Raw genomic sequence first — 25,080 nt, 5'->3', positions numbered from 1 at the left:
ATTAAATTAAATTAAATTAAAAATAAAGTAATCAAAAAAACTTTCCTTTCACTGCTCTTTAATAGCAGCTCTTTTTCTTATCTTTTCTCTTTTCTCTCTCGTCTCTGTTTTCTTTTTTTTCTTTTTTTTTTTTTATCTTGTCATACACTTCTTCCTTCTGCTTTGCCTTTCTGAATTTCTGAATTATTTTGGGGAAGAAATCTGAATCAGAGTGGACTCTCTATGTGTGTATCTCTGCTCTACTTCCTTTTCCCTTCTTGTTACCCCTAGAATATACAGTGGATAGTAGATTCGCATAACTGTCTATTCTTGCTATCCTTTCTTTCTTTTCTCTTTCTTATTCACTGGGATTTGGTTACTATTTTTTCACAGAGTGGAGAAATTGTTTGGCTGACTGGTACTGATTAAACTGCTTCAATACTTGCTTCAGTTGTTACTGTAATTCCTGAGGTTGGTGAGAGCAATTGTCATAAAGGTATTTAGTACAGTGTTGCTTGTACTCAAGACACAACAACTGAGGAACAATAGAGCATAAAAAAAAAGAAACACATAAATAAAAAAAATGGTAGATCAAAAACAAAACTGCTACTCCAATGAATGAAGACAAGAGCCCAGAAGAAACTACAAATCAGCCAGAAGTAACCATAGATAAGAAAGGTATGCAAGCAATAATAAACTTATTAATCACAGAAATGAAAACAACATTGGAGGAAAGGAATGGCAGTATTAGGGAAACAACAGTTGAGACCCCCCAAAGAAAATACTGATTATCTTGAGGCAATTAGAGAACTGAAAGCTGAAATAGCTGTAATGAAGAAAGAAGCTGAGGCAAGGGAAAGCAGACTAGCAGAAGCAGAAAACAGAATTAGTCAGACAAAGGATGAGTTACAGAAAACAAAGAATGAGGTGAAAGAGCTTAAAAAGAGATTGAGAGACACTGAAAACAACAACAGAGACATATGGGATGATCTCAAAAGAAGTAACATTCGTATAATTGGCCTGCCAGAGGAAGAAAGAGAGGAAGGGGAAGCAAACATTCTAGAGGAAATAATACAAGAAAACTTCCCAGACCTGAATAACAGAAAGGATATCAAGGTTCAAGAGGCCCAGAGAGTACCAAACAGAATCAACCCAGACCTGAAGACACCAAGACACATCATAGTCACAATGAGAAGAAGTAAGGATAAAGAAAGGATCCTAAAGGCTGCAAGAGAGAAACAAAAAGTCACATACAGGGGAAAACCCATAAGACTATCTGCAGATTTCTCCACTCAAACTCTAAAAGCCAGAAGGGAGTGGCAAGATATCTATCGAGCCCTGAATGAAAAAGGGTTTCAACCAAGGATAATATATCCTGCTAGACTTTCATTCAAACTAGATGGAGGGATCAAAACCTTCTTAGACAAACAACAGTTAAAGGAGGCAACCATCACCAAGCCGGCCCTGAAAGAGGTGCTAAAAGACCTCTTATAAACAAGAACATCACTATAATACTTGCAATATATCAGAGTAAACAAATTGTTTTTTAGAACAATGGCACTACAATACATTAAATCCATAATATCAATAAATGTCAATGGCTTAAACTCACCCATCAAAAGGCACAGGGTGGGGGGATGGATCAGAAAACATAACCCAACCATATGCTGCTTGCAAGAATCCCATCTGTCACAACAAGATAAACACAGACTTAAAGTGAAAGGATGGAACACTATCATACAGGCTAACGGTCCACAAAAAAGGGCAGGAACAGCCATTCTCATCTCAGACACGATAGATTTTAAATTAAATAAAGTAATAAAAGATAGGCAAGGACATTACATAATGATTAGAGGATCAATTAGCCAAGAAGACTTAACAATTATTAACATCTATGCACCCAATGAGGGACCATCTAAATACATTAAGCATCTTCTGAAAGAATTTCAAAAATACATCAATAGTAATACAATAATAGTGGGAGACTTCAATACCCCACTCTCACACTTAGACAGATCAACAAAGCAGAGAACCAATAAAGATACAAGAGAATTGAATGAAGAGATCGACAGACTAGACCTCTTGGACTTTTTCAGACTCCTCCACCCCAAAAAACTGGAATACACCTTCTTTTCAAATCCACATAACACATACTCAAGCATAGACCACATGTTAGGCCACAAAGACAGCATCAATAAATTCAAGAGCATTGAAATCATCCCAAGTATCTTATCAGACCACAGTGGAGTAAAACTAACATTTAACAACAAAGAGAAAATTATTAAAAGTCACAGAATTTGGAAACTAAACATCATACTCCTTAAGAACCACTGGATCACAGATTCACTCAAACAGAAAATTCAAATGTTCCTGGAAACAAATGAAAATGAAGACACAACATATCAAAATATTTGGGACACAGCTAAAGCAGTACTGAGAGGGAAGCTTATAGCCATACTCTCACATATTAAACACCAAGAAGAAGCTCAAATGAACGACCTTACTGCACACCTCAAGGACTTAGAGGAAGAGGAACAAAGGAACCCTAAGGCAACCAGAAGGACAGAAATCACTAAAGTTAGAGCAGAAATAAATAACATTGAAAATAAAAGAACCATACAAAAGATCAATGAAGCCAAATGTTGGTTCTTTGAATGATTAAACAAAATTGACAAACCCCTAGCCAGACTCACCAATCAAAAAAGAGAGAAGACTCAAATTAATAGAATTGTAAACGATGGAGGAGATATCACAACTGACACCACAGAAATCCAGAGAATCCTGCAAAACATCTATAAAGAACTATACGCGACAAAGCTAGAGAATCTGGAAGAAATGCAACAATTCCTAGAAGCATATGCCCTTCCAAAACTGAACCAAGAAGAACTACAAAATCTAAATGCACCAATCACAAAAAAGAAATTGAAACCATTATTAAGAACCACCCCAACAACAAAAGTCCTGGACCAGATGGCTTCACAAATGAATTCTACAAAACATTCAGGAAACAGTTAGTACCCATACTTCTGAAGCTTTTCCATAAGATTGAAGAAACAGGAATCCTCCCTTCCACCTTCTATGAAGCCAACATCACATCACCCTGATACCAAAAGCTGATAGGGACAGAACAAAAAAGGAAAACTACAGACCAATATCTCTGATGAACATAGATGCCAAAATATTAAACAAGATCTTGGCCAACCAGATACAGCAACATATCAAAAAGACTGTTCATCACACCAAGTGGGATTCATCCCAGGAATGCAAGGCAAGTCCAACATCCGTAATTCAATCAATGTCATTCACCACATCAATAAAAGCAAAGCCAAAAACCACATGATTATCTCAATAGATGCAGAGAAAGCCTTTGACAAAATCCAACACCCGTTCATGCTCAAAACTCTACAAAAAATGGGAATAGATGGAAAATTCCTCAAGATAGTGGAGTCTATATATAGCAAACACAGCCAACATCATCCTCAATGGACAGAAGCTGAAAGCATTCCCCCTCAGATCGGGGACTAGACAGGGCTATCCACTGTCAACGTTACTCTTCAACACAGTATTGGAAGTTCTTGCCATAGCAATCAGGCAAGAGAAAGAAATCAAAGGAATACAGATTGGAAGGGAAGAAGTCAAGCTCTCACTATTTGTAGATGATATGATAGTATACATAGAAAAACCTAAAGAATCCAGTAGAAAACTACTGGAAGTTATTAGGCAATATAACAAGGTATCAGGCTACAAAATCAATGTACAAAAATCAGTGGCATTTCTTTATGCAAACACTAAATCTGAAGAAGAAGACATCCAGAAATCACTCCCATTTACTGTCTCATCAAAATCAATCAAATACCTAGGAATAAAGTTGACCAAAGAAGTGAAAGACTTGTATGCTGAAAACTATGAGTCGCTACTCAAGGAAATAGAAACTGATACCAAGAAATGGAAAGATATCCCATGCTCATGGGTTGGAAGAATAAATATCATCAAAATGAATATTCTCCCCACAGCCACATACAAATTTAATGCAATACCCATCAAAGTTCCACCAAGCTTCTTTAATAGAATAGAACAAACACTACAATCATTTATCTGGAACCTGAAAACACCTAGAATTGCCAAAACCATCTTAAGGAAAAGAAACAGAAATGGAGGCATCACACTCCCAGACCTTAAACTATATTATAAAGCCATCATCATCAAAACAGCATGGTACTGGAACAAAAATAGGCACACAGACCAGTAGAACAGAATTGAAAGCCCAGAAATAAATCCCCACACCTATGGACATTGAATCTTTTATAAGGGGGCCCAAGAATTAAATGGAAAAAGGAGGCTCTCTTCAATAAATGGTACTGGGAAAACTGGGTTGTAACATGCAGAAGAATGAAATTGAACCACTTTATCTCACCAGAAACAAAAATCAACTTCAAATGGATCAAAGACTTAGATGTCAGACCAGAAACAATCAAATACTTAGAGGAAAACATTGGTAAAACAGTTACCCACATACACCTCAAGGACATCTTTGATGAATCAAACCCAATTGCAAGGAAGACTAAAGCAGAAAATTGAGAAGCTTCTGCACATCCAAAGAAACTGTTAAACAAACAAAGAGACCCCTCACAGAATGGGAGAAGATCTTCACATGCCATACATCAGACAAGAAACTAATCACCAAAATCTATAAAGAGCTCAGCAAACTTAGCACCAAAATACCAAATGACCCCATCCATAAATGGGCAAAGGATATGAACAAAACATTCACTACCGAGAAGATCCAAAAGGCTAATAGACATATGAAAAACTGCTCTAAGTCACTGATTGTCAGAGAAATGCAAATTAAGACAACACTAAGATACCACCTCACTCCTGTAAGAACGGCATACATCAAAAAGGACAGCAGCAACAAATGCTGGAGAGGTTGTGGGGACAGAGAACCCTCTTACATTGCTGCTGGGAATGTAAATTGGTACAGCCTCTGTGGAGAGCAGTCTGGAAAACTCTCAGACTACTAGACATGGACCTTCCATATGATCCAGTAATTCCTCTCCTGGGGTTATACCCCAAGGACTCCATAACACCCAACCAAAAAGAGGTGTGTACTCCTATGTTCATAGCAGCAAAATTCATAATAGCTAAAACCTGGAAGCAACCCAGGTGCCCAACAACAAATGAGTGGCTGAGAAAGCTGTGGCATATATACACAATGGAATACTATGCAGCTATCAAAAACAATGAACCCACCCTCTCTGACCCATCTTGGTCAGAGCTAGAAGGAATTATGTTAAGTGAGCTAAGTCAGAAAGATAAAGATGAGTATGGGATGATCCTACTCATCAACAGAAGTTGACTAAGAAGATCTGAAAGGGAAACTAAAAGCAGGACCTGAACAAACTATAAGTAGGGCACCAAAGTAAAAACCCTGTGGTGAGGGGTAGACATGCAGTTTCCTGGGCCAGTGGGGGGTGGGAGTGGGTGGGAGGCATGGGTCACAGTCTTTTGGTGGTGGGAATGGTGTTTATGTACACGCCTAGTAAAATGTAGTCATATAAATCACTAGTTAATTGAAATGAGAGGGGGAAAATTAATTGTATGTCTCGAAGTTTTTCAAAACACAAACTGAATCTTTTTAATATATAGGCTGTGTATTTGATATGCGGACTCTCTCAAAAGCCTAGACCAAGTAGATCAGAAGCAACCAATAGCACAGCTATATACAAGATACTGGGTACTGTACAGAAAACCCTAACAAAAGGACTTTTCAAAGTTAACCCAATTACCAAATAATGTGATGATAACCTTAACTATCAATTGTCTTTTTGAACCCTAAGACAGAAGGAACCTCACATCTCCACTATAGAGCCTCTATTTCCCCTAGTCCTGGAACCCTTAGATAGGGCCCACTTTCCCGTATGCCTCTCCCAATCCATATCAAATAATATTGCATCTGCTGATCACAACCTAACCAACACAACGATTGCCACCTCAACATGCTTCACTTCAGACTGTGTCCAGAGACTTCACGTGTGGAATGACAACCCTTCAGCTTCATTACTCGGGTGAGACCTTTCCTTTCATAGTATACTCTAATTCCATCTCAGGTGGTTCACTTTCTAACAAAGACCCAAAACCTAAATATACACCAGTTTCTATGAGAGAGAGAGCATATGTTCACACGTATCCGTAAACTACTGTAAAATATATACCTGAAAGCAGAAGTACACTAAAGTTTGCAGTGAGTACCCCCCTAACACTTCCTCTCCACTATTCCAAGCTTTGGGTCCATGATTGCTCAACAATTTGTTTGGCTTTGTATGTTAACTCTCTTTTCAGTCACCAGGTTCCTGATGTCATCATGATGCCGGCCAGGCTTCCCTGGACTGAATGAAGACCCCACCAATGTGTCCTGGAGCTCCGCTTCCCCAGAGACCCATCCTACTAGGGAAAGAGAGAGGCAGACTGGGAGTATGGACTGACCAGTCAACACCCATGTTCAGCAGGGAAGCAATTACAGAAGTCAGACCTTCTACCTTCTGCAACCCACAATGACCCTGGGTCCATGCTCCCAGAGGGATAGAGAATGGGAAAGCTATCAGGGGAGGGGGTGGGATATGGAGATTGGATGGTGGGAATTGTGTGGAATTGTACCCCTCCTACCCTATGGTTTTGTTAATTAATCCTTTCTTAAATAAAAAAGAAAAAAAAAGAAAATTTAAAAGGATGGGGTGAGGAATACCATACCTAAATATCCTTGAATAAGGAATGCTGATAAACATATAAATAATATTTTCCTGCATAACAAATTTCCCCCTTAATTTTGATATAGAGTGTAAAAATGAACATTGAAGACTTAAATGCACATCAGGCTGGGAAGAAAAATAAAGTGGTAGAAATAGCACTGCATTTGGAATCAGAAAAGTTAGTCTCAATTCTTCCAAAGTACAATTCTGGCTAGATATGTAGGATCTCTCAGACTAAGAGGCAGTGTACTATAGTGCAAGAGAAGAGTCTGAGTTTGCTCAAACTATATACTGGTCCTATGACTGTTGTCTTGACCAGAATGTCATCATCAAAAAAAAAAAGTGTGTGATGATACTTATCTTGTAGGATTATTGTGGAGGTTAACTAAACTAAAGTTTTTTTTTAAAAAAATGTAAGCATGCGTATGTTTGGTTCCTTAGGATATATCCCCAGGAGAGGAATTGCAGGGTCCTTATGGTGGGTACATTTTTCTAGCCTTCTGAGAGTTCTCCAGACTGCTCTTTAAAATGATGGATTCTCCTTCTTTACCTCATCTTGGATGGAGCTTGAAGGAATCATGTTAAGTGAGATAAGCCAGAAAGAGAAGGATGAATATTGGATGATCTCACTCATAGACAAAAGTTGAGAAATAAGAATAGAAAGGGGAAACACAAGTGTAGCAGAACTTGAACTGGGTTTGGTGTACTATACCAAAGTAAAGGACTCTGGGGAGCTGGGAGCACTTCAGGTCCTGGTGCCTGATGGTGAAGGAGGATGGGGGGGGGGGGTTAAAGTGATTTGCAGAAAGCTGAGAAATTTTACACATGTACCAACAACTGTACCTACTGTCGACAGTAAAGTATTAATTCTGCCAGTTAAATTTTTTAAATGTTAAGTGGTAGCTATTCAGCAGTATTTACTATTATCGTATATGTAGAAAATGAGAAAATTGCTAAACACATTACTTCCTCTATGAAGTTTTTAAACCTAATGTTTGATATGAAACAGATCTATTTGTTATTAAGATAGCTGGCTATTAATCATCAAAATCTGTATAAAGTTTAGTTGATCTATCTTATAACTACCTATATTTTTAAAGTACCCTGTAAATACATTTACCCTAAGTGCTCACTATAAGTTTCTTTTCACCATTAAATGTCTTATAGAAATCAATTTAGCTCCACAATCTTTAACTAGACTTTCAAAAAGAAACTATAGGAATGCTTCATATTGAATTTAACAATGACCTTTTCTTTCTTAGGTCGGATTATTTTAATCCTTCCCATATTTTCATCTACCATACAAGAAGTTCAGTCACCTCTCTGAATAGCTTTATTTTAGAATCTATTATAACTCCCTGATATCAAGGGGATTCATTTTTCTTTCTTAGAAGTTGGAATGTCTACATAGATTTGCACCATAATGCACATTCCAACACTCTGTTTGTCCTGGGCCAATACATATTTAAGCCATTGGAGTATCAAATTCAACAAGTTTTTGATAGTATCAAATTCCACAGGCTTCTTAACCTTGATTTCTTCATGTCTTTTCCATTCATACCTTATTTATTTTTGGTGTCAGTTTTCTTTGTCCCTGTCATTACTCACAGCTGGATCTATTTATCTGTTTCTCAAATACCAAGCCTTCTGTCAATGATTATATATATATATATATATATATATATATATATATATATATATTCTTATTTTGATTTTTTTGCTCTAGTTTTTTTTTATTGCTCTAGATCTTCACTGAAACCAAAATTGGGCCATACATAGTATCCCCACCTGACTAATTTGCACAAAAAGTTACATTCAGATAACTGGGCCTATGGTGCATTTTATATTAAAGCCAAAGTTGTGTTCCCTTAACACTTCTCTCTGCACCAAAAGCTTTGCTAATAGAACAAAAAAAAATGTAGAAACTTTTCTTGCTTAATTGTGTTGTGGATGCTTGTTTCTGAGGTCTCTTTTATTTTTCTGTTTTCTTGTTTGTTCATTTGTTTGTTTAATGATGTCCCAGGGACTAAGTTAAGGTTCTCATGCATGGATTAATGGACGATACCACACTTGAGTTAAGTTTTTCATTTATTGTATTTTATTAAATTATTTAGGGTAGAAACATAGAGATGTTGAAATGGGGGAGAGGAAGGGAGGGAGGGGAGGAGAGATGGAGAGAGGAAAGGAGGGAGGAAAAAAGAGGAAGAGAGAGACAGACAGACAGACATGCTATACTGTTTCGCTGTTAATGAAGCATCCCCCTGCATGTAGGGACCAGGTGCTTTAACCTGGGTCCTTGCACACAGTAATGTGCATTCAATTAAGTGTGCTACCACCCAGCCTCAAGTTTTTCGTTTCTTTTATTCAGAGAGATGGAGAGAGATGGAGAGAGAGAGAGAGAGAGAAAGAGATTTCAATACTACTCCTCTACTCAATAGTTCCCCTGTAGTACTGAGGTTGGAACTCAGGGCCATAGCTGAGCTACACTATACCATTAGTCTAATTTCACTCAGCCTATCATTTACAATAATTTTTCTCCTACTAGACACACATTTCTTCCTTGTATGAGGTAGATTTTCTTTCAGTGGATAGGGAAAATTCAGAATCCAAGTATACAAGACCCATCCTGGTAATTTCCTACAAACAACTCTAATTCAAAAAATGTTTTCTTCCTTTTTTAAAAATTCTGCTAGATATGCTTTGTGTCCCTATTGGTCAGAACATTACTTATATTCCCCTTGTAAACCACTCATTTTTCTGTTTCATTTCCACAAGAGAGATGAAAAATATGCTCAAGATCAGTGTTAGAACAATTTACAATTTCAACTATGAATAGTACCACGACCTTGTACAATAGGAATAATAATAGAGTCATAATTTGAGAGCCTTATGATATGTGAATGCAGCTAATCCTGACTTACTTGTTTACCTACTAGCTGAGTTACCAGCTCCCTCATGCCTTGGTATTGTAGTGATATAGGAAAACTTTGGCCAAAGAAAACAGCAGCACAGTTGTCTTCTTTGACCAGCTTTAAGGAAATTATCTTGCATAAACTCGGTATCAGTCTTATGCCCCCAGTCCATCAATGTGCGCTATACTACCATTTCTGTTCATATATTTGTACTTCATTGTATACCTCATAGTACAATTCACTTCCCTCATTTATACTATAGCACAATATACAGTAGTTTATTGACACATTTGTTTATCCATCAGGTTTCAGGAACAGAAGTCTATCACTAAGTGAAGACTGTCTGCATTTAAGATTGTGGGGAACATTGTTTTATGTCCTTTTTTAAGAACCAGATGGCTTTTCATAACAACTTTATGAAGTAAATGCAACTTCTTTTTTATGTCAACCAGCTCCTTAGTTTCTGTCATTATTAGTATCTTCTTGTTAGTATTAAAAATAAAGGTTAGCTTCTTGGTCTTTCCTCTATCCAATAAAAAGTACAAGTGACTTAGTATGAGGGAAAAATCACATTAATTAAAGCTATCACCACCAAAGTTCAAATATATTATGAAAATTACACTTTAAAACTCTCCAAGTTTCCATACTATTAAATCTCCAAATTAGAATTCTAGAGCATTCTCTGCTTCCTGCCAGTGTGATGTGAAGGCCTCCCTACTCCTCTCTCCACAGTTTATCTCTTCACACCACACACAAGAAGTGCACTGAGCCACACACTGCAACTATAACTATATGCTCTGCTATTTCTTCTTATTCTCTAGATTTTGCTCACTTAGAAACATTTCTAATGTCTATACATAAAATGAAATAATGGCCTGGTCACTAAAAGTCTCTATACTAAATAGCAGATCATATCAAATTAAAGCAACAGTTATTAAATAATTGTTTGCATGTTAAACATCTGATGCCACATTCTGGTTAGGTATGTATATATGCATGTATGCATATTATTTACATGACTAAATATGCACTTACTGGTATTTAAACTTCAAGAGGAAGATGTTGAATGTAATGTGTTGTACCAAGGGAAAAAGATATCTATAAATATGCTCTACAGGTTACATGGAAACCTGTTATTTTCACAGATACATTTACTTAGATATTATAGACATCATTTTTATATTCATATTTTCAAACATCTTTTCAACTATCATATTTCTTGTCACATTACATAAAAGCAAAGAAACAACAGGGAAAAATCAGCCTCTTATGTCTCACTGCAAATCATTTTCTCAAAAGTCTGGTTTAGTAAATAGGAATTTTCTATAAATGGAATGTAGATTAAAATTTTTAAACTGTCCTCACAGAGGGTACATTCTTTTCTCTTCATTTATGAAGGTATTTGAAATGCTTTGCAAGAAAAAAAAACATAACTTTGAATTTAGGATGGAGTAGCAGCTCTTTTGAGGTAAGAACTTACTTTCTCATATGTGCACTGCTGGACAAATGTAAGTCCCAGTAATGGTCCCCAATGCCAAAGCTACATGTAAATTCATTCCAAACTTTCTCCCTCTTCAAAACACTCCAATGAAAGCTCTACACACAGAGAGCAAGTATAAGAGCACATTTGCAATGACATCCTAGAAAGGAAATAGGAAATCCTGGAAGATACATTCTCTTCTCCTGTCCAAATGGTTCCTGAATTACATAATGAAATCCAACTGGAATCTGTCCCTGCTCTAGCTTGATCATTTGATTCTTATATAAAAATCTCCATTTTGAATAATGTGACTCTTGTATGAGAAAATAAATAGTAAAGGAAAAATATACTGATTCCTAAGCTACCATTGGTTAGATCCCAGTCTTATAATATAGATCACCAGTCATGCAGCAGAAAAGCCTCTATTTGAGAATAAGCTCATGAATAAAGCTGTCAATTCACAGCCTTTGGCATCATAGAACTGTGATGACTGCTAATGTCACAAACCAGTAGGTGAGTATCACAGCTTTCAAAGTATATGGAATTCACTTCTTTAAAAAATATATAATATTTATTTAGCTAAAACCACATGCTTGCAAATCCAACTCTATCAACTGCACCATCTCTTGATCTGCAACATTCACTTCTTAACAAGGTATGTGGGAAATTTTAAATAACTTCTTTACTCCATGCATTCTTTGACTTACTGGTTCTTTTTTTAATTCATTAGCGCATCAAAAATTATTCAATACCTCAACATGGCAGACACATCAGTTATCTGCTAAAATAAGAATACTAATAACACAAGAATAACAACCATGCCTAATACTCATATAGTGCCTGTTTACTTTGCATCAGGCTCTGTTGTAGCATCTACCTTAGCTCATTTAATTCTTGCACTTAATCTCCTGAGGTAAATACAATGACAGCCCTATTTTGTATATGAATAACAAGTGCAGACAGACTAATTTCCCAGGTTATACAGTATCTTTTTATACCACTGTCCATGATCTTCATCTCTATGCAATCCGAAGAAAAACAGATTTGGTTATATGGAACCCTCAAGGTGTCAAAGAGGACAGATACTCAGTAAACACACAGACACATTTATAAGCTCAGATGATAATGAGGTATATAAGAAGAGAGAGATGCAATGATGAAAGAAAGTGTAACACTGCAAAAGCTTCGTTCATCCTGCAGGCTAAGAAATTCAGTGACAGGCCAGAGATGCAACATAATGGTTATGCAAAAGACTTTCATGCTTGAGGCTCAGAGGTCCCAGGATCAATCCCCAGCACCACCATAAGCCAGCACTTAATAGTACTCTGATCTCTCTCCCTTCATCTCCATCTCTGTCTTTCTTTAGCTATCTCTAAGTAAAATAAATAATAATTTTAAAAAAGAAATGTGACTAACTCTGTTAAGTCTTGTTTCACCTAAATGATGAAAGTTGTAAAATATAAGAAAGTAAGCCAGGTTTAAAAAAAAAAAATCTCGGGAAAACTAAGACTGGGAAGCTAAAAGAAAGTGACTAAGCAATTCAGCCTTTAACCCTTACCATAGATTCTTGCTGTCTTGATGGCAGTTCATGTTGCTACACAAGAGGTAAAGGATCTGACAAATGTAACCCCTTCTTCTATCCTTATCTCTCCAGAATAAGGAAATTCAACCTGAATTTGGACAATTTAATAGATAAAAGCAAGTATCTCCTCCTTCAGACATCTGTCTGTAGTGTACATTAAAATAAAACCAAATTCTGTGTTATTCAGCTTACAAGGAATCATTTTTTGGTCTAGAACAGTTAACACTTGGGTGTCTGGATACAATTCCACATGTATCTTAGTAAATCAAGGAAAACACATTCGTGTCACTTGACTATTAATAGATCTTGAAAGTGACTGAAATACTGATTTAAAGAGCAAAATATAAAAAGCGATCAAGTCCTCACCAACACCATGCTTGACTAATTAAAAACTTACCTCTTTTTAGTGTTACTGAAAAAAAAAAATTCGCTTTGAGAAATGTTTTCATTCTGATTGGTATTATTTACTTTGTGTATTATTTTCATGCCTTCAGTGTACATATTATGCATGGATCATAAATACAGGATCATAAGAAGTAGTAAGATAGCAGGTTTACTATCTTGTGGTTAACAACAATTGAGAGCGGAAGAAAATGAGAGAGGGCAGGTGTTCATAACAATACCATCAACTACATATACTTCACACATCTAAATAGAAGAGCAACGATATTTCCAGGTTCAATAAATGAAGTACTTTTTTAGTTTACTACTCAGAATGATAAAAAGAATGATTCCTGATTTGCATTGCCATTAAGAATGTATCCCACTTCACCATTTTATTGTGGGGTTTTGTATTATGTTTGACTCTGACTTACAATGTTAATAGTTTGAAGTGCTCAGGCAATCTGATTGACAATGAGGGTTAAGTAATCACTAATAAGCAAATGGTACATTAAGGCTCCTTGCTCATAGTCAGCCAATTACACTTGAGATTAGCCTAGGTACATTTATAAGTATCAGGTGGCTTCTTAGTATTAAAGTGGACTGTTCTAAAGGTCAGAAATTAAACTCTAACCGTAACTTACAATAAGTTAAATTTCCTGTTAGTGCCATGAAATTGTTTTCAAATTCTGAAAACCACATTAAATGTAAGAGCCTCCAAAAAGATTTTTCTAGCCCATTCCATAAAAATCTGGGAATCCAATTTTCCTTCTTTATTGACCCACCATAATTCATTCTGACTTTATTAATAAGCTAATTATTAATTAATTAATAACATTATGTCCTTTTGTGTTTCATATAGAAATAAATCAATATTTCATATGTCAAGAACTTAAGGATCTGGAATCCTCCAGATACACAGGGGAAAAGTTTAGTGTAACAGCTGTGATGGAGTCTAAAAACCATTTGTTATGGAAACGTTCAAACATATGCAAAAGTAGAGTGATAAGTATAAGGAACCTCAAGTACCCATTAACCAGGTTCAACAAATATAAATTCATGTCCAATCTTAACATATTTCTCCCCACACACTTTCTTATATGCCATGAAATCTTTGTTAAATGTTTTATCATTTATTGGGGACTGGATGGTTCACAGTACAGTTGCTGACAGACGGGTACAATTTCCCATCCTCCCATCCTAACCATCTGCAAAACACTTTCACCCCAATGTAAGTCCTTTTCCACCATCATGCACCAAGACCCTAATACTCTCTCCATGTTCTCCCTAGTATAACATTTTACAGTGACATACAAGAAACAAAATGTCAATTTTTAAAAATATCATATTTCACTACCTCAGGGTCATAATTCTGGGGTGTGTGCTTTATCTAAGGAAGCATATATATATATATATATATATATATATATATATATATATATATGGTTGTAGTACAGATTAACTTTATAACTGTTTTTTCCAAATATGGCTTTTTTCCCTTAATGAAACTGAGTTTAGAGTATAAATACTTATAAAAATTAGGTGTCTAAGAATATGCTGAAAATTACCTGCAGATTACATTCAGACCTTTGAAAAACAATCTAGTTTGAATCACCAGTCTAAATAGGTCATTTAACTTAGAGAAATTAAAATTAGCTGTGCAGGGTCAATTCTTCCTAAAGCTTCTTCAAAGTCAAAGCAGAAGTGTCACAAACAGATACAATTATGATTTCACTGCAAACCTCAAAATTAGTCTGTTCTTGAAATGGCCATGAAAGTGAACATTTTAACTGAAAATAAGGGTTGTGGGGGTATGGAAAACCAGAAGGAAAATCATAGAATGTTTGCGTGTTAGCGGGATATGGTTCTGTGTTGGGAGGTGGCTCTCTACTGATACTCATTTCTTGCATTTATGATGCATACACCAAGTATTAGGCAAATCAAAATCAGCTGGGATACAGTTCCAATAGAACGAACACTTCACCCTAGTCTCGCACAGCTTCTTTTATCACTATAACATCATGAACCTTGACATTCTTCTTCAACACCTTGAAGTACTAAATCATCCTACAATAAATATTCTGGCAAACTCAGGGATCAAAGCCCTACTCCCTTCAGGCCTTTCTCCACTCCCACCACAAAAAAAAAAAAAAAAAAAAGCTTTCTTGACATAGGAATAACCACAAAATTCAAACGTAAATCCAAATAAACAAATAAAACGTTGACTGCCTAAGACACACTATATCCCAACACAACTTGACTATCCATAAAATCAAAAGAACCCTAATAATGTTCAAACAGGAGACTGCCAAGTGTGTGAGACTGAACTCTGTCTTATGGAGGAGGGTATTCAAGGTGACTAGCAGAGAGAGTGAGACATTCTCCAAAGTCACCGCTAAATACACCCTCATCCTTTCTGGGTTAAAAAGTAACTTTGATACTAAGGAAAAGAACTTTTTATGTTCTCAACTAACAACAATCTTAGCATGCATAAAGAGTGATCAGAATATATATATATATATATATATATATATATATATATATATATATATATATATATATATATAAAATAGGGTATCTTCTCTACCCATCTCTCTAAAGCAACTTCTCCAAAAACTGAGGTCTTGAAAAACCTTGCTTCCTTCAAGACCTTTCTCTTTAAAGAAGGAAGGAAGGTCCTTTGCTCTGAGAAGCAAGTAAACTGGGGAACAAGGGTACATGTTAAGATGCATTTTTCTTAAAAGGGAAACCCAAGACAGAATTTAGATGTATGCATTTCCAGATGGCTAACAACAACAACAAAAAAATGTTCTTAACTAACTGTTCGGGACAGAGAGACGCAATTTCACTCCACCCCCCCCCCATCTCCCGCCGCGGTCACCCTCATGAGGCAATGACAGGAACAGTCCCAGAGAAAAGCAAAACTGGCTGACTCTCCTCCACTACAACCCCTCCAAATCCGCTTTTCGCCTCCTTCTGTCAGTCCCTCTTTAGTCCCTGAGCCGCCACTTCTTAGCTTTAGTTCCGAGCGAACCCGGCCCAGCAACAACCCAGCAATCCAGTCTCAGGCGCGCCCCTTTGGGTGGTGTCCTCCTGCACACAGAGGTGGGGGTACTGCACAGCCTCGGGACAAGGCGCTCCTGCGGGTGCAGGGGAACCCCGGGGGTTCCAGGCTTCCCGGGACTCTCCCCCCCCTTTCCGAGCAAAAGAAGATTAAGTTGCCGGGCACCCCACGGCGCGCACACCGCCCCCCATGCCACCCCTCTTCCTCCCAATCCGGCCCCTGCCGGCTTCCAGCGCCCGGGGGTCCCCCGCCTCCGCAGAGGTGAGAGCGTACTTACCAGAGGTGAGCTGCATCCAGGCACAGATCTTGTACACGGTGGCCGTGTTGCAGAAGAAGAAGAGGGTAAAGCAAGCGATGCAAGCGATGATGAGCATCATGGAGAGGCCGATGAAGAAGGAGGCGGCTTTGAAGGCGCCCGAGGGCAGCGTGGAGAAGTCCGTGAAGCTGCCCCTGCAGGTCAGCTCTCGGGAGAAGCCGTTGCCGATGCAGTAGTGGAAGAGCCCGAAATAGCCGGCTTGCGGGGTGTCCACGCCGTCGCCAATCCAGTAGGGCTGGATGAAGCACACCACGTTGACGATGGCAAAGCAGATGGTGAAGATGGCCCACAGCACGCCGATGGCCCGCGAGTTCCGCACATAGTTAGTGTGGTAGAGCTTGGCAGCCTCCTGAGCCGGGAGCATCGCGGCGGCGGCGGCAGCAGCAGCGGCCGAGGCTCCGGGCATTCTCCCCCTCCTCCTCCACCTTCTCCTCCACCTCCTCTTCTTCCTCCTCCTCCCCCCGCCTCTCCGCGCTCAGGAGACACACTCACGGAGCCGCGCGCGCTGCAAGTCCCCTGCCTGCGCCTCAGCCCAGCAGCGCCAGTTTCGGAGTCTGCATTCTCGCTCCCGGAAGGAGGACGGGGGAACGCGGAGCACCCCTCGGGTTCGCCAGGCACAGCTTCCCGGCTCTCCTCCCTCCCTGCTCCCCTCCCTCCCTGCTCCCCTCCCTCCTCCGCCCCCCTCCCTCCTCCGCCCGGGAGCTCGCCCTCCTCACCACCCTCCACCTCCCTCCTCGCCGCCCCTGCAGCTGCTGCAGCTGAAGGCGGCAAATCCCGTGCGGGGCAAGCGTGTTGCGCGAGCTCCAGCGTCCCCCACCCACCCCCTGCGCTCGCTCGGCTTCCCGCCTTGCGCACCCCGCCCCCTCCTAGCCCGCGCCGCGGGTGCCCGGAGAGCCTAGAACCGCGCTGACCCTGGAAAAACCCCTAGTGGCCGGACTGGAGTTGGGAAGGGACAGGCAAAGGGAGGGCCGGAGCACCCACACGGATCCCAGGATCCCCAGGCTGGCGTCGGCTGAAGAGCACGGGAGGCTGATTCCCAGAGCTTTATCAGCTCCGCACAGCAATGTGCCTCGACCTCTGCATCTTTGCGGAGGCGCGAGGGGCAGCGCCCGGCAGGTGCGGGAGACTCGTCCTACTAGAAAGAGGGAACATACCGCCCCCAAGAGACATCCCTGTCACAGCCAGGACACAGCCTCTACCTTGAGTCTGTTGCCTCGCGTGGAGATAGAGAAGTTGGTAGGGCAGGAACCTGGCAGGCAATTATGCAAAAGACACACTTCAAGTGTGGTCTTGTACCTGATATACTGAGCCAGTTTCCTGTTCGCACTGCCCCCTCGCCCCAAGCCCCTCCCTGCTTCTGCAGCCTGATAGAACTAAGCCTTAGTCAATAAATGAATCCCCTATACTTGCCTTTTAAGTCAGATTATTTTTTCACCGCAAATCCTGACATAGATGGGGTCTGTAAGGGCGTGCTCATGTTTGTATCATAGAAACAGTCTGAAAACACTGGGTAGTTTGGCCAGTGTTAACATTTGTTATACACAGATATTTATGACCAGTTTCTAGGGTGCACAGCCAGTATGCTGGGTGGTGCTGAGGACACAATATTAGCAACACCGGAAAATCTTTCTCCCGGGCCAGGTATTGCACCCTCCAAGTCTCCCCCCCCCCACTTCCCACACCCCACACACATAAAGCAAAGTTCGAATAACCAGAAAATTGTTTTCATAGTATATCTAAGCCATTTTATTATCATGTGACATTGCCACTTTACACCTGCATTTTGTGCTGTTGTCTTGTGTTAATGTTTTCACTTTCCTTTCTTCCTATTGCTCTTCCTTTTGTAATCAGTTCTTGCATTTCAAACTCCATCTTATTCCCATCGGTTACTTTTTCGTTGTTTCTGATCTTCATACAGAGACACATGTAACCCTCACTCAAAGTAAGGAAAACAGAATGTCAGATAGTAACAGCAGGTATTGATAAAAATTTCCCTTTTATTTTTTATTTCATTTTTATGGGTTTGGTTTCAGTAACAAGCTATTTTGAACAATATAACTCACTGCATTCTCTGAATGGAAAGGAGATAATTCAATTTGATTTTGACCTCTAAATCTACACTTAATCACATACACTATTATAAGCAATGATAATAATAGTAATAACAATAATAATAAAGTTTGCTTCTAGATGTCATCTTCCATTCTGCCAATTTGCTTATCTTATTAGAGCGTGACTTGAGATACAAACTGGAATATGAAACTCCAAGGAATAGTTAAGAAAATTTAGAGTGACTGGAGGGGTGGCAGTACAAGGAGGTGGAGAAATAATCTACAAAAGATAGTTTATGCATATGACCTTTATGTGAAAGACAGATGTTAACTTAAGTGATTAAGATCAGCCATGCCCCCCCTCCCCATGTGAACCATGCCTGCCTCCCCAGTGATTCAAGATTGTATGGGGAAAGAGAACAGAGTGAAGTTAAGGATGTGGACTATACAAAATAACGAGAGAACTATCACTGAAACTAAGAAAGAATTTAAAGGCGTTTGGAATCTTATATTCTGTTTTTTCCTATAGACATAAAATCTAGACAGTACAGTTCTAGGCCATTTTGAACAGAACTTTGGAAATCAAAAGGAAGATTCAAACATCTGCATGGCATCTGCAAGTTTAGGTGATTAAGAATTCTTTGCAGTCTGGAGAAGTCTCCAATGCCTAGAAATGGAAGTACCCTAAGACCCTACAATTCCTCTCCCAGGGATATATCCTAAGGAGTCAAACACACTCATCCAAGAAATATCTGCAAGATGCCTATGCTCAGAGCAGCACAATTTGTAATAACCAAAACCTAGAACCAACATAGGTGCCCAACAACAGATGAATAGGTAAGAAAATGATAGTATATATACACAGTGGAATACTACTCAACTATTAAGAATGATGAATTCTTGTCAGACAAAGTAAGGACTACAAAAGTTGGATAAGAGCAAGAGACGGGAATACTTTAATTAATGATAGCTCTTTCGTCACTACCAGGCCACCCCATCACCTAGGGCCCTAATCAAGGAGTCCTGGGATTCCCACACAGACATGATGGGCCTACACCTCTAACAGATCCCTGTCTCTACTGTAATTTGTCATATCCATCAGGAACAACATAATGGACCCCTTTGTGGGTCCCTATAGGACCTTGCCCTCAGTGTGGATCAACAATGGTAGGGACTGCCCCATTCTTCAAAGGGAGGTTGGGCAACATACTCTACCAACCTAGGAAGATGGGTCCTGAAATTAGTGCAACCTAGAATGTTCTTAGCCATGACCACAGAATACAAGCTCAGACCTACAAGGATGCAGAGGTTACACAGGCTCCTGTGACAAATATTGGCCCCAGATCAAATTTATGGGGTTTACAGTTAACAATATCTAAATACTTTTCCCATATATGGGAGCTAAGTAATTTCCAGTGACTCTTCCAAGCCCTAAAATCAACCCAAACCTTTTTCACATGGAGTGATCTTTTTAAAAAATTGATACCAAAAAGAGATGTTACTTTTCCCATGGGATAGTTGAGATCACAGGTTGCTATGAATGGGAAGGCTAAGAATCAAAAAGCCTGGTTTAGACCTTGGTGTTTAAATTGCATTTACAGGACAAAGAAAAGAGTGGCAAGTGACTCAGATTAAAAAATTATGATTCAAACAGCTTTTGTCTTTGAGCCATGCTCAAGAGAACCTTATTACTATTCCAGATTTAGAACTGTGCTTGGGTTCATGCTCAGCATCACTATACTAAGAGGACATACTAAGGTGTCCATTGTTATCAGGATCAACCTGACTTCAAGTGCTCATCTGGATTCCTCCTGAGAATTGGTTTTGCTACTCCTAGGAGTAAGGCATCACACTGTGGTAAAGTTAAAGCCTGTCAATGATCCTTCTTCTCACTCTCATCTCTCCCTGCACTACACCAGAATCCCGGGCAGTAGCCAAGTCTTCCAAAACTCTTGGAACTAGATATAGAACTTCTTCAGTCACCATCAATGAAAACAATGTATCCTTCTGTGTCTTTCCAAATCCCAAATTCCTCTAATAAATTTCCCACTCTCAGCCTTACACTTGACTACCAGAAACTCCAGAGATAAGACTAGTCCTATGCTTATTCTAGAGCTTTTGTCTGAATTTATACAGGCTTTAGGAATTCATTTAAGTGTCTGGATACTTATGACATTCATCAAGTATGATGTGACTAGGAAAGCAGTGTGGAGGAGAATAAAATGATAGAACTAGTCTGATTCATGCTAAAAATTTATTATTTATAGAAAATATTTTGAAACTATAACATGATTCATATGTACTAAACAACTGCAGAAGTCAGTGTCACTGATCAAATTAGAAACACTGAATACTCCAATTTCAAACTACATTGGTAAAAAATTAGTTTCTTGTACTAGCACAAAGGGTCAGTAGTGAAAGACACTCTTTTACCATTGTCTTATTGAATATTAGGACAAAGTTGGGGTGGGGGAGGAAAGGAGAAGGGGAAAGAGAAGGAGAAAGGAGAAGGAGGACACAAAACAGTGTAACAATATAGAAACAATAAGGACAAAAAGTTTGGTTGAGTTTTAATCACAAACAAATAAGTGCTGGCTTGGGCAAGTTGAAAACTTTGGATATAAAGAGGCTTCTGATTCAGATACAGCTGCAACTCTGCCTAAAACTGTGAACGCCTAAGGGACTAGTAGCTTCGTTTTCTCATCTCTAAGATTATGGATAGGGAGAGGGGGCATCAGAGAATTTCTAAGTCCATTTCTGCAGTAGAGTTCTGTTCTGGTCTACATATATAGTTCCAAAATGACTTTATAAAAAAAGATAAAATCCAGTACATGGAAATGAGGTAAAACCTACCAAGAGGTAAACACCTAGAATCGCTAAAACAATTTTGAGGAAAAGGAACAGAAATGGAAGCATCACACTCCCAGATCTCAAACTATATTATAAGGCCATCATCATCAAAACAGCCTGGTACTGGAACAAAAATAGGTACACAGACCAGTAGAACAAAATTGAAAGCCCAGAAATAAACCCCCCCACATCTAATGTTTGATAAGGGGGCCCAAAGTACTAAATGGAGGAAGGAGGCTCTCTTCAATAAATGGTGCTGGGAAAACTTCGTTGAAACATGAAGAAGAAGGAAACTGAGCCACTTTATCTCACCAGAAACAAAAATCAACTCCAAATGGATCAAGGACCTGGATGTTAGACCAGAAACTATCAAATACTTAGAGGAAAACATTGGTGGAACACTTTCCCACCTAAAACTCAAGGACATCTTTGATGAAACAAACCCAACTGCAAGAAAGACTAAAGCAGAAATAAACCAATGGGACTACATCAAATTGAAAAGCTTCTGCACAGCCAAAAAAAAACTATCACACAAACAAAGAGACCCCTCACAGAATCGGAGATCTTCACATGCCATACATCAGACAAGAGACTAATCACCAAAATATACAAAGGGCTCAGCAAACTTAGCCACAAAAAAGCAAATGACCCCATCCAAAAATGGACAGAGGATATGAAGAGAACATTCACTACAGAAGAGATCCAAAAGGCTAACAAACACATGAAAAATTGCTCCAGGTCGCTGATTGTCAGAGAAATGCAAATAATGACAACACTGAGATACCTCCTCACCCCGGTGAGAATGTACACAATAGTTTGCTGCTTTATATGTTAACTCTCTTTTCAGCCACCAGGTTCCAGAAGCTAGTAGGATACCAACTAGACTTCCCTGGACAGACAACCCCACCAATGTGCCCTGGAGCTCCGCTTCTCCAGAGCCCCACCCTACTAGGGAAAGGGTGAGGCAGGCTGGGAGCATGGATCAACCTGTCAACACCCATGTTCAGCAGGGAAGCAATTACAGAAGCCAGACCTTCCACCTTCTGCATCCCACAATGACCTTGGGTCCATATTCCTAGAGAGTTAAAGAATAGAAATGCTATCCAAGGAGGGGACGGGATATGGAGTTCTGGTGGTGGGAATTGTGTGGAGTTGTATCCCTCTTATCCCGTGGTTTTGTCAATGTTTCCTTTTTATAAATAAAATTAAAAAGTAATAAAAATAGCTACCAAGAGGTATCTAGTTCTGCTGAAGCAGATACTTTATTTTTAAAATTTCTTCTGGGGCTAAGGAGACAGAAAAATGGTAATGCAAAAGACTTTCATAACTGAAGCTCCTAGGTTACAGGTTCAATACCCAGCATCACTATGAGCCAGAGTGGAATAGTGTTCTGATTTTTCTCTCTTTGTCTTTATCTCTGTATCTCTCTATCTCTCTCCCAATAGTGTAAATAAAATGTTAAAAAAAATAAAAATCTTTTCTGAAATCCAGTTGTTTTAAATTTCAAGTAGTAAATGCTGAATGTTTACAAGTGATTTTTTTGGTCTGACCTTGGAAAATGAGAGATGATTTCTAAAATCTATTACTTAATTTATTTCTAGAACTATTACTAAGGAAAATATCAGACTACACTCTAGAATTTAAAGATTCAAATAATGAAGCTCTTTTCACTTAGTTTTATTTTGGCATGTTTTAGAAATCAGGACACACCTCTTAATCAATCACTAGGTTAGCAGTGGCAATCAGATGAATTGAGTGCTTTACCACCCCCTGCAAATCAACATCAAATTGATCACAAGACTCTGATTTCACTGCATCTTGGTCTACACCAATTTGCAATGAGATGTAAACTTTAATCCTGGAGAGAAATGGAATCTAGGGACACCAGTCTTTCTTCTTTCCACTTTCCCTCAGTTATGCATTTGATTTTATGTAAAAGTAAACACTTTTATAAATTCTTTTCACTTTTTCAGATCTCAGTTAAGAGCATAAGCTGTTTTCTCATAAGGTCAAACACCTCTACAAAACTGTGTCAAATGAATCATAGTTCTGGTAACCTTTTTAAATCCTTGTGATTTTTGGGATAATTGTATCTGAGGACAAGTAATGATCTCTAATGAATAAAATATGATGGAAACCCCTAAACAGACATATGATTTTAAAAAATTATTTGTAAAATAGAGATACTGACAAGACCATAGGATAAGAAGGGTCCAGTTCTACACAATTCCCACCACCAGAATTCTGTATCCCATCCACCCCCTTGAAAGCTTTTCTATTCTTTATCCCTCTGGGAGCATGGACCCAAGATCATTAGGGGGTGCAGAAGGTGGATGTCTGGCTTCTGTAATTGTTTCCCCACTGAACACTGGAGTTGACAGGTCAATCCATACTCCCAACCTGTCTCTCTCTCTCCCTAGTGAGGCAAGGCTCTTGGGGGAGGGGGGGGGGGGTTCCAGGACACATTGGTGGGGTCATCTGCCCAGGGAAGTCAGGTTGGCATCATGATAGCATCTGGAACCTGGTGGCTGAAATAGAGTTAAGATACAAAGAAGGACAAATTTTTTTACTAATCATGAACCTAAAGGGAAGAAAATTGCAGGTGAACATTTGGGGGTCACCATTTTGGAAAACGCTAGTAGGGCTATTCTAGGTATATTCCAAGGCTCCCAAATATAAGCCCCAGCTCAAATTGATGGGGTTTATAGTTAACAATCTTTAAACACATTTCCCATATTTGGGAGCTATTCTTTTCCCTAATACAGCTTTCTAGTCCTTTTTCCAACTATAACACCATCTATAACACCATCTCCTCAGACATATGATTTTTAAGTCTTTCATGAAGTGATATTCAAGTTTTCAGCTCAGTAAATAATTACGTTCTCTTTCAATCAAGCACTAATTGGCTTTCTAGATCTCTAAAACAATAAATTTTGTTCATTTTAAGTAGATTCTCTCTCTTCATTTCAAATGTCATTGTTTCTGAACATGCTTCAATGGAATTTCTCTTCCTTGACTCAGTGGGAACTTTTCATCTCATCTCATTTTTGTTTGGAACACCTACCCTTGTACTTTGGTTCATGTTTGAAATCACTGCTTGATTTCTCTGATGAAGGCATCTTTAGTGTGTATGTGTGTTTGTATGTTTCCAGCAACCTGTGCTGTAGAAGCCTTTAGTATTTTTGTTTTATTTAGTTTTTTATTGGTGGGACTAGTGGTTTCCAGTAAATACAGTTGTTGATACATGTGTAAAATTTATCAGTTTTCTGCAAAACACTTTCCCATCCAGCCTAGATCTTCCTCCACCATCAAACACCAGTACCTGAAAGTGTCCCCCACCCTATTTTATTTTGGTGCAAAACACCAAACCCAGTCCATGTTCTGCTTTATGTTTCTTCTTTCTGTTCTTATTTCTCAACTTGTTTCCATGAATGAGATCAGCCCCATGTTCACTCTTTTCTTTCTAACTTAACTCACTTAACATGATTCATTCAAGCTCCATCCAAGATGAGGTGAAGAAGGTGAATTCATCATTCTTAATAGCTGAGATGTATTTCATTCTGTATATATTCCACAACTTTCTAGCTACTCATCTGTTGTTGGACACCTATGTTGGTTCTAGGTTTTGGCTATTACAAACTGTGCTGCTTTGAGCATAGGTATCTACAGCTATTTCTCAGATGAGTGTGTTTGATTCCTTAAGATATATCCCTGGGAGA

General features: G+C 38.9%; 1 protein-coding gene across 4 annotated transcripts in view; it reads right to left on the bottom strand.

The window, feature by feature from the left end:
- Positions 1 to 17,093, bottom strand: part of LHFPL3 (LHFPL tetraspan subfamily member 3) — a 712,959-nt gene extending 695,866 nt beyond the window's left edge. For all 4 annotated transcript variants that reach the window (XM_060196374.1, XM_060196373.1, XM_060196375.1 and 1 more), the window contains exon 1: positions 16,422 to 17,093. In XM_060196374.1, coding sequence (XP_060052357.1) covers positions 16,422 to 16,866 — 445 coding nt within the window. In that variant the 5' untranslated portion in view covers positions 16,867 to 17,093. The remainder of the gene's footprint in view (positions 1 to 16,421) is intronic.
- Between the last annotated feature and the right edge of the window lie 7,987 nt (positions 17,094 to 25,080).

This window comes from Erinaceus europaeus, chromosome 8, assembly GCF_950295315.1.
Source record: "Erinaceus europaeus chromosome 8, mEriEur2.1, whole genome shotgun sequence".
In the NCBI taxonomy this organism is placed as follows: domain Eukaryota; kingdom Metazoa; phylum Chordata; class Mammalia; order Eulipotyphla; family Erinaceidae; genus Erinaceus; species Erinaceus europaeus.
This window is presented reverse-complemented; position numbering and strand designations above follow the sequence as displayed.